This window comes from Mastigoproctus giganteus, chromosome 6, assembly GCF_048544385.1.
Source record: "Mastigoproctus giganteus isolate SK-2022 chromosome 6, ASM4854438v1, whole genome shotgun sequence".
In the NCBI taxonomy this organism is placed as follows: domain Eukaryota; kingdom Metazoa; phylum Arthropoda; class Arachnida; order Uropygi; family Thelyphonidae; genus Mastigoproctus; species Mastigoproctus giganteus.
Window position 1 is genome coordinate 23,633,751 of NC_143580.1, and position 14,951 is coordinate 23,648,701.

The window sequence follows — 14,951 nt, forward strand, 5'->3', positions numbered from 1 at the left end:
CGGGTGGTTGATTGCTGGAACAAACTTCCATCTGTCATTGTAGAAGTTGATAGCTTAAACAGATTCAACGCAGAACTAGACAATCATTTGGAGCAAATGGATGACTGAAATGAGAAGGGTGTGTTTTTTTTTTTTTGGCTGATGCTATATAAGTTTTGCTTTCTTGTATCATGTGCTCTTGCTAATGCTAATAAAAAATGCGCTCACCGTTTATTGGAAAAAAAAAAAAAAAATCTGTTACAAAATTTGTCACTGTGTGGCACATAACTATCTTAGTTACAATTATGCAATTAACATAAGTTATTTGCACCACTACTCAGCTGTACTGTACTGTATAAAAGCAAAACAAACAGCCTCTTCGAAATCATATAGTAGATGTTTGCCTGCACTTCCAACAATGTTGCAGGAAAAGGCGCTATTTGTGAAGCTGTACTATCAGAACAGCAACAATGCAGCTATCAGAAGTGCATAAGGCGGTTCTGAAACCTATGACTGTTTGTGCTGTCTGCAAATTGATTGCAAAATTTGAAGCAATAGGACAACTTGAGGTTCAACCAGGCAGAGGTCGAAAATGAGTGGATTCCTCTCACGTTGAAGATGTGAGGAATCCACTCATTTTGGCTTTATCAAGTAAATCGTGGCTTTATCAAGTCAATCTCCGTGTGGTAGTGCAAGTGTGCCAGCTATTTCTCATGAAGTGGACATGCCGTATTCCACTGTAATGCTACATGTGTTGCGGTACTATCTTTACAAGATGCACATGCTACAGAAGCTAAAGCATGGTGATGCAGATACTCGTTTCACATACGCACTTCAGTTTCTATCACGAATGACAGTGGATATCACTTGGCCATGGAACATCCTTTGGAGTGATAAAGCCCACTTCGGCTTAAATGGACAAGCGAATATGCACAACTGTCGCATTTGGGCAACAGAAAACTCGAGTTTAGAGGGGAACAGGCATTCTGTATGTTATTAGACACTCAGTCTAAAACAATGATACATCCAACATCTTTCTATTTCAGAAGATTTAGGAGAAGTCCGGTTAGCCTGCCTCCCTAAAATCTACTCATGCACACCTTCTTGATGGTAAGCCCTGTTACGTCACTTAGGTGGCAACAAACGTGTAGAGTGGTTCTCTTCAAGACACCTGGTCAACGTGAAGAGGAAAAGACCAAACCCTCCAGCACAACGAAACAAGTGGCCCTCAGTCCCCAGCGGCTTTCACTCCCCCCTCTTATGGCAGCGAGAGGATCAGAGTGGAAGCAGAGGGTGCTAAGAATCTCTGGGTACGATCAGGCTGCCAAGCACGGAAACTGAACTTGGCCTGTTACAACATAAGATCGCTCATTGGTGAAGACAGGATACTAGAGTTGGAAAAGGAATTAGAAAATGTAAATTGGGATATCATCAGTTTGGCTGAAACAACAAGAAGAAATGAATCACTTATAAGTTTATCAAGTGAAAATCTGCAGTACACCAAATGGAAACAGTGAAAGGAGTGAAGGTGGAGTTGGCTTTCTGGTCCATAAAGATATAAAAAACAACATTTTGGAATTAAAAAGTACATAACCAAGGGTGTCAAGACTATTAATCAGAATTTCTAATAGGTATAAGCTAAAGGTTATAATGATTTATGCACCAACATCAAGCTATGATGATGAAGAGGTTGAAGAAATGTACACCGAAATTGAGTCTTCTAGATGAACAGAAAACTCACTACACTGTCATTATGGGGGACTTCAATGCTAAGGTTGGAAAGAGACAAAACAGTGCAGAAAGGGGAACTATAGGAAAATTTGGAATTGGTGAAAGACTTGTGGAATTTGCAGAATCTAGAGGAATGTCAGTAATGAACACTTTTTTTCAAGAAAAGGGTGAACAGAAAGTGGACATGGAAGAGCCAAAATGGATTAACAACTAATGAAATTGACTTCATCCTCACTAACAGAAGATATATCGTGTATGATGCTACTGTCCTGAACAAGGACAATGTTGGAAGTGATCACAGAATGGTAAGATGTGCACTTGATATAGATGTAAGAAAAGAAAGGAAAAAACTGACTCAAGTAAATAATACAAAGGTCTCTGAGATAACAGAAGAGGAGAAAAAGCAGTATGTACTGAAACTTAACAAGTTTGAGCTTCTGCAGACTGTTCAGGACCAAGATATCGATGAGGAATATTACAACTTTCTGAAAGTGATAAAGCCCAAGAAACCTATTAGGTAAAAAGAAATCCAAAGAAGAAAAAAAATCAGTCAAGAAACACGTCATGATGAACCGAAGACGACAAATGAAGAGCAAGAAAGGAGAAAATTGAGTATACTGAGTTATGCAAAGCCATTAGAAAGAGACTCAGAGATGACATAAGAAAAGTAGAATAAGCATTAAGGGAAAACAAAGGATTTAAATCAGCAGCCATGAGCAGTGATACAGAAAGACAAATGATACTGAAACTGAAGAATAGTGATGGTGTACTTATGAATAGCAGAGAAGGCATAATTCAAATACAAGGAGCGAGGGAATGATGCCAGCAGTGGGAAAGATGGATCGCAAATTAGTAACACATACAACATACCTGATATCCTTCCTGATTAGGTAGAACATGCATTGAAGAAAATGAAGTTACTGTAGAGTTGTTAAAATTGGGAGGAAGAGACATGACACAAAAACTGGCAAGACTCTTCACAAAATACATTAGAAAAGGTGTGGCACCTAAAGAGTGGAATAATGCAATCATAGTTTTGCTGCATAAGAAAGGAGATAAATCAGAAATTGGAAATTATAGACCAATTAGCTTGTTATCCCAACATCTACAAGTTGTTCACAAGGGTCATTACTAACAGATTAGAAAGAATACTTGATGAGAATCAACCGAAAGAGCAAGCTGGCTTTAGGACAGGATTCTCAACTATGGATCACCTTCATGTAATATCACAGCTAATGGAGAAAGCAAATGAATATAAAACACCATTATGCCTGGCATTTGTGGATTATGAAAAGGCATTTGACTCCATACGGCATAAGGCAATGTTTCGGGGAATGGAAAGACAAGGCATAGATACCCCACATATTATGATTTTGAAGAAAATATATGAGAGTACTACCTCCTTTATTAGACCAGACAAAGACAGTAATAAATTTAAAATTGAGAAAGGATTTCAACAAGGAGACACAATATCTCCAAAGTTGTTTACTGCTGCCCTTGAGGAAGCTTTCAGAAGATTAGACTGGTCGCAGAAAGGAGTCAATGTGAATGGAGAGTACCTAAACCATTTACGATTTGCAGATGACATTGTTATCATAAGCCACGAACCCAAAGAATTAGAGGAAAATCTTAATCAGTTATGCAGAGTTAGTAAGAATTTTGGACTAAAGATGAATATGGCTAAAATAAAAGTAATGATGAACAAGTATGCCATAGAAAGGGATATAATGATTGAAGGAGCAATAATTGAAAAGGTGGAGTCATATACTTATCTGGAACAAGTCATTAGCTGTAATAATGATAAATGGATGGATAGCATTCAGGAAATATAGTCACATACTGAGAAGCAATTCCCAATTTGTCTGAAACTTAAAATAATGAACCAATGTATACTCCCCACCATGACTTATGGAAGTGAAACTTGGGCATTCACCAAAAGAATAGAAGAGAAGCTGAGAACTACACAGTGAAGAATGGAACGAATTATATTGGGAATCAAACTGTTAGATAAGAAGAGAAATATGGATTAGGCAGCAAACTCAAGTAAAGGACATTATTATCAAAACTAAAGAACTAAAATGGTCTTGGGCAGGGCACATAGCTCAAAGACATGATGACAGATGGACTAACAAAATAACAGAATGGTACCCAAGAGGAGCCAAGAGAAAACCTGGAAGACAACAACGGAGATGGACAGATGAAATTCACGAGTTTGTGGGTAGTAAATGGATGGCCATTGCACAAAACAGAAGGAACTGGAAAGCTGCTGGAGAGGCCTTCATCCTACAGTGGATTGAAAATGGCTGATGATGAAACCTTCGAGTTATCCAAGAGGTCCCGTTGCATTCTCCAAAAGTAACAGTGGTGTGGATTTTCAGCCACATTCATGATTGGGCCATATTTCTTTGAACAGGTAACACCGACTGGACCCCGCACCTGTTCAGTCACTGGACGGCAATATTATGAAATGTTGGCAAATTTCGCAATACCAGAGCTGCAACAACGTGGGTGCCTTCAGGATACCACATTCATGCACGATGGTGCACCACCACCCCACATCCAACATTGTATCCAAAGATTGCTAAGCCAACACTTTACAGATGAACAACAGCCGTTGTTTCCAGACATCTTGGCCACCCGATCACCGGACCTCATCCCATGCAACTTCTGGTTGTGGGGTTTTTTTGAAGAACCAGATGTATCAGGAAGGATGTCAAATTCTGGCACATCTGAAGGACAGCATTACACGTCATGTGCTGGCTATTCCAGTTGACATATTACGTTCTGCTGTAGAAAAGGCTGTTCTTCAAATGGAAACTGTTGTTGACCAAAGGACAACATTGAACAATTGTAGCGCTGTTCAAGTGATTTATATTGCCACAGCGCCATATACTGACAAATTTTGTAACTAATTTTTTTTCCAATAAATGGCAAGCGCATTCTTTATTGTACCTCTTTTCCAAATTTCTCTTCAGTACAAGCCTTTGAACTTGCTCCAGAGCCCTCTACATAGGGATACTTTAATATTAACAACCCTGTAATATGCAGGTATCACTGTAAGTTAAAGTTTTATTGAGGAGAAGTCCAACTAAACCATGGCTAACCACAAGATCACTTTCCCTCAGAGATTATTATTTTTTTTTTTTGTGAAACTGATGGTTGGGGGGGGGGATGTCTGTTGTCCAAAAATGTATGTTCTACTTGTTTGCAGTCTCCATCCAAATGAAAGTAAGCTTCATCTGAAAACCAGGTTTGTGTAATAGTGCATTTCTCTCCTGTGCAGCAAACTGAAATCTCTGCTTATCATTTTTGGAAAATTTATGCATCTTGTAAGGGAATATTTTAAAATCTGATTGGATTATTGCTCAAACAGAAAGCTAAGATACTCCACATTCACAAGCTGCTTTTCTTGGACATGCATTGAGTGAGCTGCACTGTAACACTCAGAGGGCTTCAATATTTTCTGGAGAAAAAAAAAAAAAAATACTGGCTATGCAAGGTTGTTTTTGTTCCTTTACACAGCCTTCCTCCTCAAATCATTAGATTAAATGAAGTATCTGTTTCTTGTAAGGGCCTAACAAGTTAAAAAAAGGGGGGAGACCTAAAATCTGCTCTTGCAGCAGTTACACTTTTTGCTTCCGTGAAAAAAAGAAAAAAAAAAAAAAAGAAAACTTCCTTCTATCTGATTGCAAGGCACAACTTCTCTGCCATTTTACTCACTGACAGGAGCATATGGGATTCAAGAGCAGGTAAAGTATAGCAACTTATTGCTGCTTTCTAGGAAATTTTCTCAGAACTACTGTAGATTTCCACCAACTTTTAACAAAATTCAATGTAAATTTTGACATAAATATGTCAATATTTCACATGCTGGCCTGCAGATAACTCGAACGTTAGCTATAATGATGTCCAAAAGAGTTTGGTACAGTTTTAGACAAAACTGAAGTCTACTTCCTTGCCTCATTTGACAATTTTAAGAAGATCTTGCAAGGTCTTGCAAGTTTTTTAACATATGCCTTGGAAATGTAGCTGAATAGCTACATTTACATGTGCATGTGTTTGAATCTGCATGACATCACAAAATATAGTAATATTCTTGATTTCCCTAGCTTGTAAACTTCTCCATTCCTATGTGGTTGTTCTCAGAGTACAAACAAAATTAATTACTTATTATATTTTAAGTTGCACATATTAATCTTTTTGAATATCAACATTCAAAATATATGATCAGAAAGGCAGCTGCTCAGAAATCTTTTCATCTTACAACCTTTCTGCTTTTGCAACTCACTTCCCAATCAAAACTACCTGCCTCCCAAGAAAAGGCTCCACTGTGGTAGGGAATACAAAAATGACAGCATGACATTTGGATGTCCCAACTAGATCATGTGCACCTTGCAGCCCACAAATGTTTTTCTCCAAGTGCCAGCAAAGAAAAACTAGCAATTTAGGTGGAAATATAAAATGTCCTTCTATTCTCTTATTAGATCCAAATGACATGCTTCAAACTATGCCAATAGGAAAATACTTCAAAAATATAATTAAAAACATATTTTTTGTGTGTGTTTTTTTCCCACTGGTTTAAAATGAAAGTCCTCACTAGCTATCCACCATTATATATGCTTCAAATGAGCTCAATGTTACTGGGCATAATTGACATATCATCCTTGTTAGTTATAAATGGATGGAAAGAACAGTAAACATAAGACCAAAATGGGTTAAAACAAAAACACAAAACTGCATGGATAAATATAAACGAATTTAATCTGAGGATTTAAGTTGCTACATAGAAAGTAACAACAGGGCGGGAGGGGATAGACTAAAATTTCAAGAGTTGCTTTCTTTGTGGCACTAAGGCCATACCCTAGCCTTTTTTCCCTGAAATGCATCCTTCCTCCAATTATTACTTTATCTACTGGAAATTACTATTCATTCATGTTTATCCACACAGTTTCTTGTTCTGTTTTCAAGAATTTATTCACCTGCCTGTGTAACTTGCAAAATGCCCTTATTTCAATATATATCTACCAAAAAGAATGTTTAAAAGACTTGAGTTTAGTAGCATACTGAGAAGCATTAGCAAAGACCAATGTTTCTTCTTCCAAATGGAGCCATGTTTAAGGAATATAGATTATTAACTGCTTGTTTCTAATGCTGTGAACATTTTGACAGAAAATGTTCATAAACTGAGATGTAGTGACCCCAAAAGGAAAGAATCTGTATTTCTGTCATAGCTGAATGGAAAAAAAAAAAAAAAAAAAAAAAGTTTCCAACGCGAAATTCTAATACAAATGTTTTGTTCAGTAAAATGCAAAGTGTAATGTGTATTTCATATCAATTATTATGTGGTGTAGATATTACCCTTGTATTTTCCACTGGTTATTTTGTCAAATGGTTTTATGAGTATTCCTGTGGCAATTCTATATACCAGCAATAGTTTTAATGTCTTTAGATTTTCATATTAAACAGAAGGAGCTATATGTTGGGAATCTTGTTTTTTTTTTTTTTTTTTTTTTTTTTTCCTCCTTGACTGAATAACAATGACATGAACACATTGTCATGTGATACTTCCAAGATAAACCTAGAAATGAAAGACTTTAACCTGGTCATCACCATCAAGAGTCTACATTTAATTTTCAAAACTTGTGCAAACATTGCTCTCACTGGTGAGAGCATGTGTAAAATATTGCATAGGCTAGCAGTCTTTATCCACATCCATGATAAACACTACAATTCTGAAAGTTCCAATCTGAACTTTTCCCATTACAAGCTGTCCTCATTATAGCTCTTCACGGAGGGTGTTATGGGACTAAATATGGGTGACATGGATTAGTATAATAGTGCAACACATGCAAAAACTTCAAATGGGTGAGGGAATTTATGTCAAGACTATTAAAATTTGGCAGCTGATTGTTTTGTGAGTAATTCTGTTCCTAAAAAATTTCAAACTGACTGATAGAACAAGTTAGAAGATGGTTTATTATCTATGAGATATTTTTTTAAATAGCTGTTAAAAAACAACTAAGTGTATATCCACTGTGAAATCTCCTTCCAACTGATTGAGTCATAGTTTAATTTGTCACTTTGTGACAGTGAAATTGTTGTCATCATAAGATTAATTATCCTGTTACAGATATGTTAATTCTGATGGGAAAAGAGTACTAGCAAGTGGCTGGCTTTGGACTTGTAAACTACACTACTACTATTCTCGAGAGTGTGCTAACTTGTTACTATGGGATTTGTGAAATCGATGGTTTTTAAGATTCCAATCTGAACTTTTCCCATTAAGACCTAATGTTGGTTGGTTGGTATGTTGTTTAATGGCACAAGGGCTACTAAGGCCATATTGTGCCTAAGGCCTAATGCACAATTGGCTCTCATGACTCTAAACTGCCTGCAGCTGCAGTTTTGATTTAGGTTCATTTGAGTAGAGTGAATTGTTCTTTCTAGGTTTCACAGGCTTGTGTTGTATTGCTAATTGCTATTTAATTTGGCTTAAAATATATGATGTATTGTAATTTTGGACAAATGTTAAATTTTGTTAACAGTCTACAGTGCTTTGAAGTTGTATTTTATTTGCTTTGAAGTTCTATTTAGAATATCTATTTGATATTCTACCAGTTCAGAAGAGTTAAAAAAAAAAAAAAAAAAAAAAAAAAAATCATAAATATATATGTTAATCATGTTTAGCAGTCACATGCACTTGAATCACAGTCAATCAAAAAGTGTGCACTACTGCACTCTTGCTTATACTTTGGCATGACCACCAAGTCAAAGAAGTTTACATTATTTGGACAATAAGTCATAAGCTGTATTTAGCAGTCATGTTAGATTTAATCACGGTCCACTCAAAGCATGTGTGATTCTGCAACCTTTCACTTGACCACTGGTTACATCAAGCCTAAACTTGTGCTGATTGGATAGGAGATCCAGAAGAGAATATTCAAAATGGGCAATATATACACATCACCAACTGATATTCAAGCCCACTGCTAAATTCTCAATATAGTGCAATCTCATTATAATGTCATCATAGCATCAAGGGACATCTTTAATATCCACATTATAGGCTAACTGTCTTATAGCCAATAATAAAATTTAATAAAAGATGAAGTGTTAAGCAGTTTTACTGTAAGCAAATTTTATTCAACACTTTTTTTAAAGCTCAATTCTTTCAATGCCAATGGACTAAACAGAATAGCATATTAAATGGCCAAAGCAACATTACTAGTTTTTTTTAAAGAATAATGCTTCAATGTAACAAAAATGTTAAATACCAATGCTGCACTGCATTTAATTTTGAATTTATCGACTCCTTATAGTGAGCCATGTTTCCAAAGGAAGCACTGCTTACAGGGAAATCCATTTTCCCATATATACATAACATCAGAAAATATTTTCTACATTTGTTTCCAAGAGCTAAAAAGGAGTATAGCAACTTCATTTTAATACTATACACTTACCTTTCTTTCCAGTTTCTGTGTGTGGCATTGTGAAAAATATTGCAATATAACTAATTATAAGTTAAACGGTGTCATTCAAACGTACTGCAGTGAGTTGTTTACTTCAGCATAGCTGAACACAAATGAAGCTTATGTTCTTCCTGGGCTCAACAAACTAATAAAGCTTAATAAGAAAATTTATCAACATTAAATATTGCAGTTCTTTCAGAAAGTTGTAAATGTCAGTTAAGTTTCTTTCAACAAACAAATTGTACGATATGGTAATAGCTAGAAGCAAAGCTGAATGATGGTTCTTTCCGAAATCCCTTTTAAAATAATGGAATGCATAGTTAAGTAAAATAAAAAAAAAAAAAAAATCAGCTTTGCAATAAAGAAGTACACTTCTCCATGCCATTACAGAAAAAAGATCCCCATCCCCTGCCCCAACAGGTGTCCCTCAAGTTATGCAAAGCAAAAACCTGCAATTACAGATCTGTAATGCTCCTCCATATTTTGGTTTATGACATCACTAGCAAACTTCACATTACAGCATAATTGCAAAGAACACTAACCAGTCAGTTACAAAAAAAAAAAAAAAAAACATGCAATGTTCATTTAATCACATCATGCACACTTTTGCATTATTCTGTTGCCAAATTTCACTATTCTAAATCTGATTTCATAATCTAAAAAAAAAAAAAAAGATGGAACATCTTTGTTTACAAAAATTTACTCTATAATTAAATACAGTAATACCCCGAAGTTACGCGATAGGTGGGTCCGACGAAAATCGCGTAAGTCGGGGTACAACTTTGCATATAAATACATATAAGTTTCGCTTAATTGGGACCAAGGACTAACAAAAACACTAGTTTAGAAGAAAAATATTAATAAAATTGCAGTTCTTTATACTATTAATACAAAATATGTATTAAAAAAACAAATGACTTACGTTAAAAAGTTATTTCGATGTCGATGGCTTCATAAAATCTAACAAATTCGTCTGACGACACAGCGCGTTCTTTTTTTCACGCAGAATTTCTTCGTAGCAAGCTAATAATTTTTTTATTCCTTGCTTTGTAGCTATAACGCGTTCTTCGTTGGAGTCTATGTTTTCTAAAATTTTTAAGCCCTTTACAATTGAGCCCTTTTCAGTTTTCAACCTGTCAAGTGTGCAATTGTCATGTGCTTTTCGCCGTTGCTTCATTTAGGCCTGCAGCACGTGCAATATCACATGGTCTTTCATTTCGCTCAAAGCATTTCACAATTTCATATTTTTTCTCTATCGACAGAGGCGGACTGGCAATAAGCCTTACCGGGGAAACCCCGGTGGGCCAGTGTGATTTTGGCCATAAACCATAGTATGAGGCCACTATAAATTTTCCCGGGAAAGAATTTTTGACCCAGTCCGCCTCTGTTTATCGATAATTGCTTTTCTTTTTCTCTCTGAATCTGCAGTGTCTTCACCAGGACGCTTCCTTTTCATTTTTAGGGAATAAAGCACAATTACAAAACGAGGAGGCACGCTTGATACGCATAAACAAAGCTGCGCGCATGTAGCAACTGAATAAACAACACCATAAAGGCAGAGATACACTATTAACACCTCACATTTCTAGGGGTTACTACCATAAAACAATAAAAATCCAGTTGCGTTTCTGCTAGTGGAATCTGTTATAAACTGGTAGTAAACTCGATCTAATTGCATTTGCGATTATACCGATAGCTGGAATTGTGTTGGTTTTTACGTTATATTATGGTGAAATGTGTTTCCCCTTCACTGATATAAAAAACATAAAAGCAGCAAAGTTGAATTTTGTTCATATTTCGCTCTCATTCTCCGCCGTCGCACCGTATATCGATAACATATGAAAAACGACCTTGAAGATAGTGGGCGGCAGCGTTGCCAAACGAAAAAATCAGGAACCGCGTAACTCCGAGTTCGCGTAAGTCGGGGTAGCGTAAGTCGGGGTATTACTGTATACCATATTTGCCAAGCATGGCAGCTTATCCCCCCTTCTCGCAGTTAGATGTTTAACTTTTGTGAAAAATTTATTCTGTAGCTGAATACACAGCACAAGAGAATATGGTAGCTCAGCGATTTTCAAACTTTATATGCACTTCTCTCAATTTAGCAATGTTTTTAATTGCATTCTTCATTCTTCCTTACGCTGCTTTGGGAGGGATTATAGTTTGTAAAGTGTGAGGGACATCTTTAATATCTCCTCACCTTTTACACAAACCCCCAGAGTAACTGGTTCCCCTCCAAGATACGAATGTTTTAAAATTAGTGCTTTGTTATAAAATCATGGGGGGGGGGGGAGTGACAATCCTGAAGATCCAAAACCATGGTACAACCTGGTACAGTACATTGAGAGTTTGCTGTATGTGTGAACATCCTAATTTCAAAACTTTGTTTTGGTTTGAGGAGGATGATTATTAATCTCACTATGCTACTTGGCTGCAGAGTTGTTCTTTGGAAGAAGGCTTTGGCCATTAGCCATTTTTGTTAGTTGAACTTTATGAAGTGTGTTGGACATTTGCATTAAAAAAAAAAAGAGTCTAATGACAGGCAATACTCCATTTGTTCTGGGGACTAAATATGAGATTTGTTGCTTTGTGTAAATCTTATGTAATTTTAATACTATACATAGGCTATTAAAGGATTTAGATCACATTTCATCTTGTCTCCTCTTTAAGAATTTTTGGGCATTGGCTACTCAGACTATATAGTGCACCAGTTCTTATGCTTTCCATTATTTATGTACAAATGTTCTCATGGGCTAATTTGCATGTTTTGTGGAATGAAAAACCTTGAAATAATTCATTGAAGAAATACTATTACCTCTGCCTGAGACTGGATAACTACAACCTTGACTGAAGAGGCCTTAAAGAATTCCTCCAGCCAGAAACAGGATTTGAACAAAGAGCTTTCCAAATGAGTGATAAATGGTGAAACACATTTTATCTTCTGCAAAAACTGATACAAAAATTACCTACTGATGACAGAAAACGTACTGACAAATACACAGCAAGTTGTTAACACAGAATGAAGTAGTATAAAGAAACATGACATATGATCCTACAATATCCCTGGTGACTTTAGTGAGGCCACCTTGAAATACTGAAGCATTGCTAGCTATTATTCATATAAATCCTACTTACTAAAATTAATAAATTGCACACTTCTCTTGATGTTGCAATGTAAATCAATGCAAAAAAAAATGAAGATGTAATGGCATTAATTTTTAAATGTAATCTGATTAATGTGAAAGAGGGGGGAAAAAAAGAAAAAAAAAAGCCCTTAGAAGAAAGAACAGGGACAAAGTGGCACTTCACAAAGTGATAAGCCTATTATAATCCATGCTTATGTACATAACTATCCTAGTTTTCACTAATTCCACCTATATTAATTAATCAATCTCCATAGTACTTTGCAGTCATTTCAACAATTTTGGTACCCTTTTACAAACTATGTTAATGTATGACTGTTATCAAGCTTTGGACTACTACACAGAGGAATACAACCAAAAACTACAGTCTACCTGTACATCTGGTAAACTTGAGTTAGCCCTGCTCCCTTGTGTACTCTGCACCTGTGTTGTCTGTTGAGACTGCTGGAGATTTGAAAGTGGCTGTTCGGTTTTCTGTGCTTGTGAACTATCCTTATTAGAATTCTAAAAAATAAATTAAAAATAAAACAAAAATAAAAAATAAACAAAACATATAATGATGGAAGGTATATAATATTAGCATGATGTTTATAAATAATATGAGAAACAAAACAAAAACTGTCTTTTGTATTTGAACAAAAATGCTTCAACCTCAATGAATTTCCACCACTATAATTATCAGTTGTCAAGTTAGTGCTCATTACATATATATAACCTCTAAAGGTTATAAGAGTAAAGTATGCAGACTTCATTTTAAAGAACTGAAAAAAATGAGGCAATATATTCTGTTAGAATTTTTATGTCACTAGAATGAATTGATAGATTAAGAAATGAATCAAAAACTTATCACTTAATATTTATTAAACCCCATTTTACTCCAGTATCAAAAATAATCTGCTATCTTCTACAAAACTGAGCAGACTTTATCCATAAGTATTATGAAAATTAAGTGGAATACTGAATAGAAAAGTTATTTTAAATTTTTACTTTTATTCATTCATTCATTTTTTAACCCACTGAAATGTAAAATCACACCCATTTTATTATGAAAGTATATGACTATGTTTTTGTTTATAACAGGGGGAGGGCTTCCAAATAATAGAAAATTCCAAGAGTGACACAGTGTATCATGGAGACATATTGGGCATTCTATTTTAAATTTATATTCACTTCAATAAAAAAAAAAAGCTACTGCTACTAGATTTCAGAAGGATCATACAGGATGGGAATGAAAAGTGTTATCTTTTAATTTTACACTAGAGGAGGGCTAAAATAATAATTCATGTCTGATATTCAAAATACTAAAAATATCTTATTGTAAATTACATGTTCTAAGGCCAGTTCAAAACAGATTACCAGGAGAGGGAAAAAAATTAAAATATGGTAACAAATAATCTGAAAATAACTAATTCTGTATTAAGCAAAACAACTCCAGAGGCACGATTAAGCCAGGGGTGTGATGAGGTGATATCATACATAAGTAAATAGTTTAGTAAGAATTACTTAGGTTTTTCACTCCACAGCCAGTGTACACTCCTCCTCTGAAACTACTACTTTATTACTAAAACACCACCACCACCATTAGACAAAAAAAAAAAAAAAAAACACAAATGCACTAATCCTAATTTCAAAAATTTTTCTGCCAATTTTACCTATTGCATACAGTCTTCATTGCATGCCTTTGTTCTACTTGTGAAGAAGTATCCAAAAAGTACATAGAGCAACTCCTCATATTAATGTTCCATTTATATTCTGGCATGATCACATAAGCTTGAACCATAGTCAACTGAAAAGCATGTGCTATTGCATTCCTCAGTCAGCTAATTCAGGCCATACCACTTGTAAAACCCAAGGAGGCTTCTGTTTGGGTTTCACAATGACAGCATGGTTCATATGCTAACAGTATTCAAATTTCAGCTTAATAACATTATATAAAGTAACTTTCTAATTGGCATGATTTTATATATGTAAAAGTCATTTCGTTTTCTCTCATTCATAAGTATTCTTAGCTTAGTTACAAAATATAAATCTAAGAAAAATATAATTAACATTATTTTTTCAAAAATTTTACCAGATTTAATAATTAAACCATCTCCTCCCCTAGTCTGGCTCACCCTGTTCCAGAAAAGAACAAGTATGAATGCCAGAGGAAGAAACCTGAATACTGAGTTAAAAATGACACTTGCAAACAATAACAGGCAAGGTCACTCACCACACAGCAAGACCAGAGCAGTCTCCCCCATCCCAGATGGTAATTAAGCAAGGGCTGCTAACTGTTGGTCCTCAGGCATTGCTCAATTAGAATGACAGAACTAAATTCCAATTCTTTTTCACACAACTTATGAAGTGTGGCAATAAAGTTCACAGACTAGTGCCGTTGTGGTTAAGTTTAATGAGTTTGAAAATAAATGGAAGTAGTGTGTTGTAGTCCAGTAGGCTGGCAGGTTGAAAGTAACAACCAGTTTCAGGTCACGATTTTGCATGGAGCAATGAATGAATATTAAATTTTGTTTTGCACTGGAAAAATCTGCAACAGAAATGTTAAAAACTTTTATGGCGATGAAATGTTAAGTCATGCCAGAGCATTTGAATGATATAAGCAGTTCAAAGATGGCTGTGAGGATGTTCA

At 35.4% G+C, this 14,951-nt stretch overlaps 1 protein-coding gene across 4 annotated transcripts in view; it reads right to left on the bottom strand.

Annotated features, from left to right (window-relative positions):
* The window catches only part of unk (RING finger protein unk), a 308,416-nt gene that overhangs the window by 160,644 nt on the left and 132,821 nt on the right, over positions 1–14,951 (bottom strand). For 3 of the 4 annotated variants that reach the window (XM_090375034.1, XM_090375032.1, XM_090375035.1), the window contains one exon: positions 12,695–12,826. The exons of the other annotated variant lie outside the window; for it this stretch is intronic. In XM_090375034.1, coding sequence (XP_090231160.1) covers positions 12,695–12,826 — 132 coding nt within the window. The remainder of the gene's footprint in view (positions 1–12,694; positions 12,827–14,951) is intronic. 4 annotated transcript variants of the gene reach the window in all.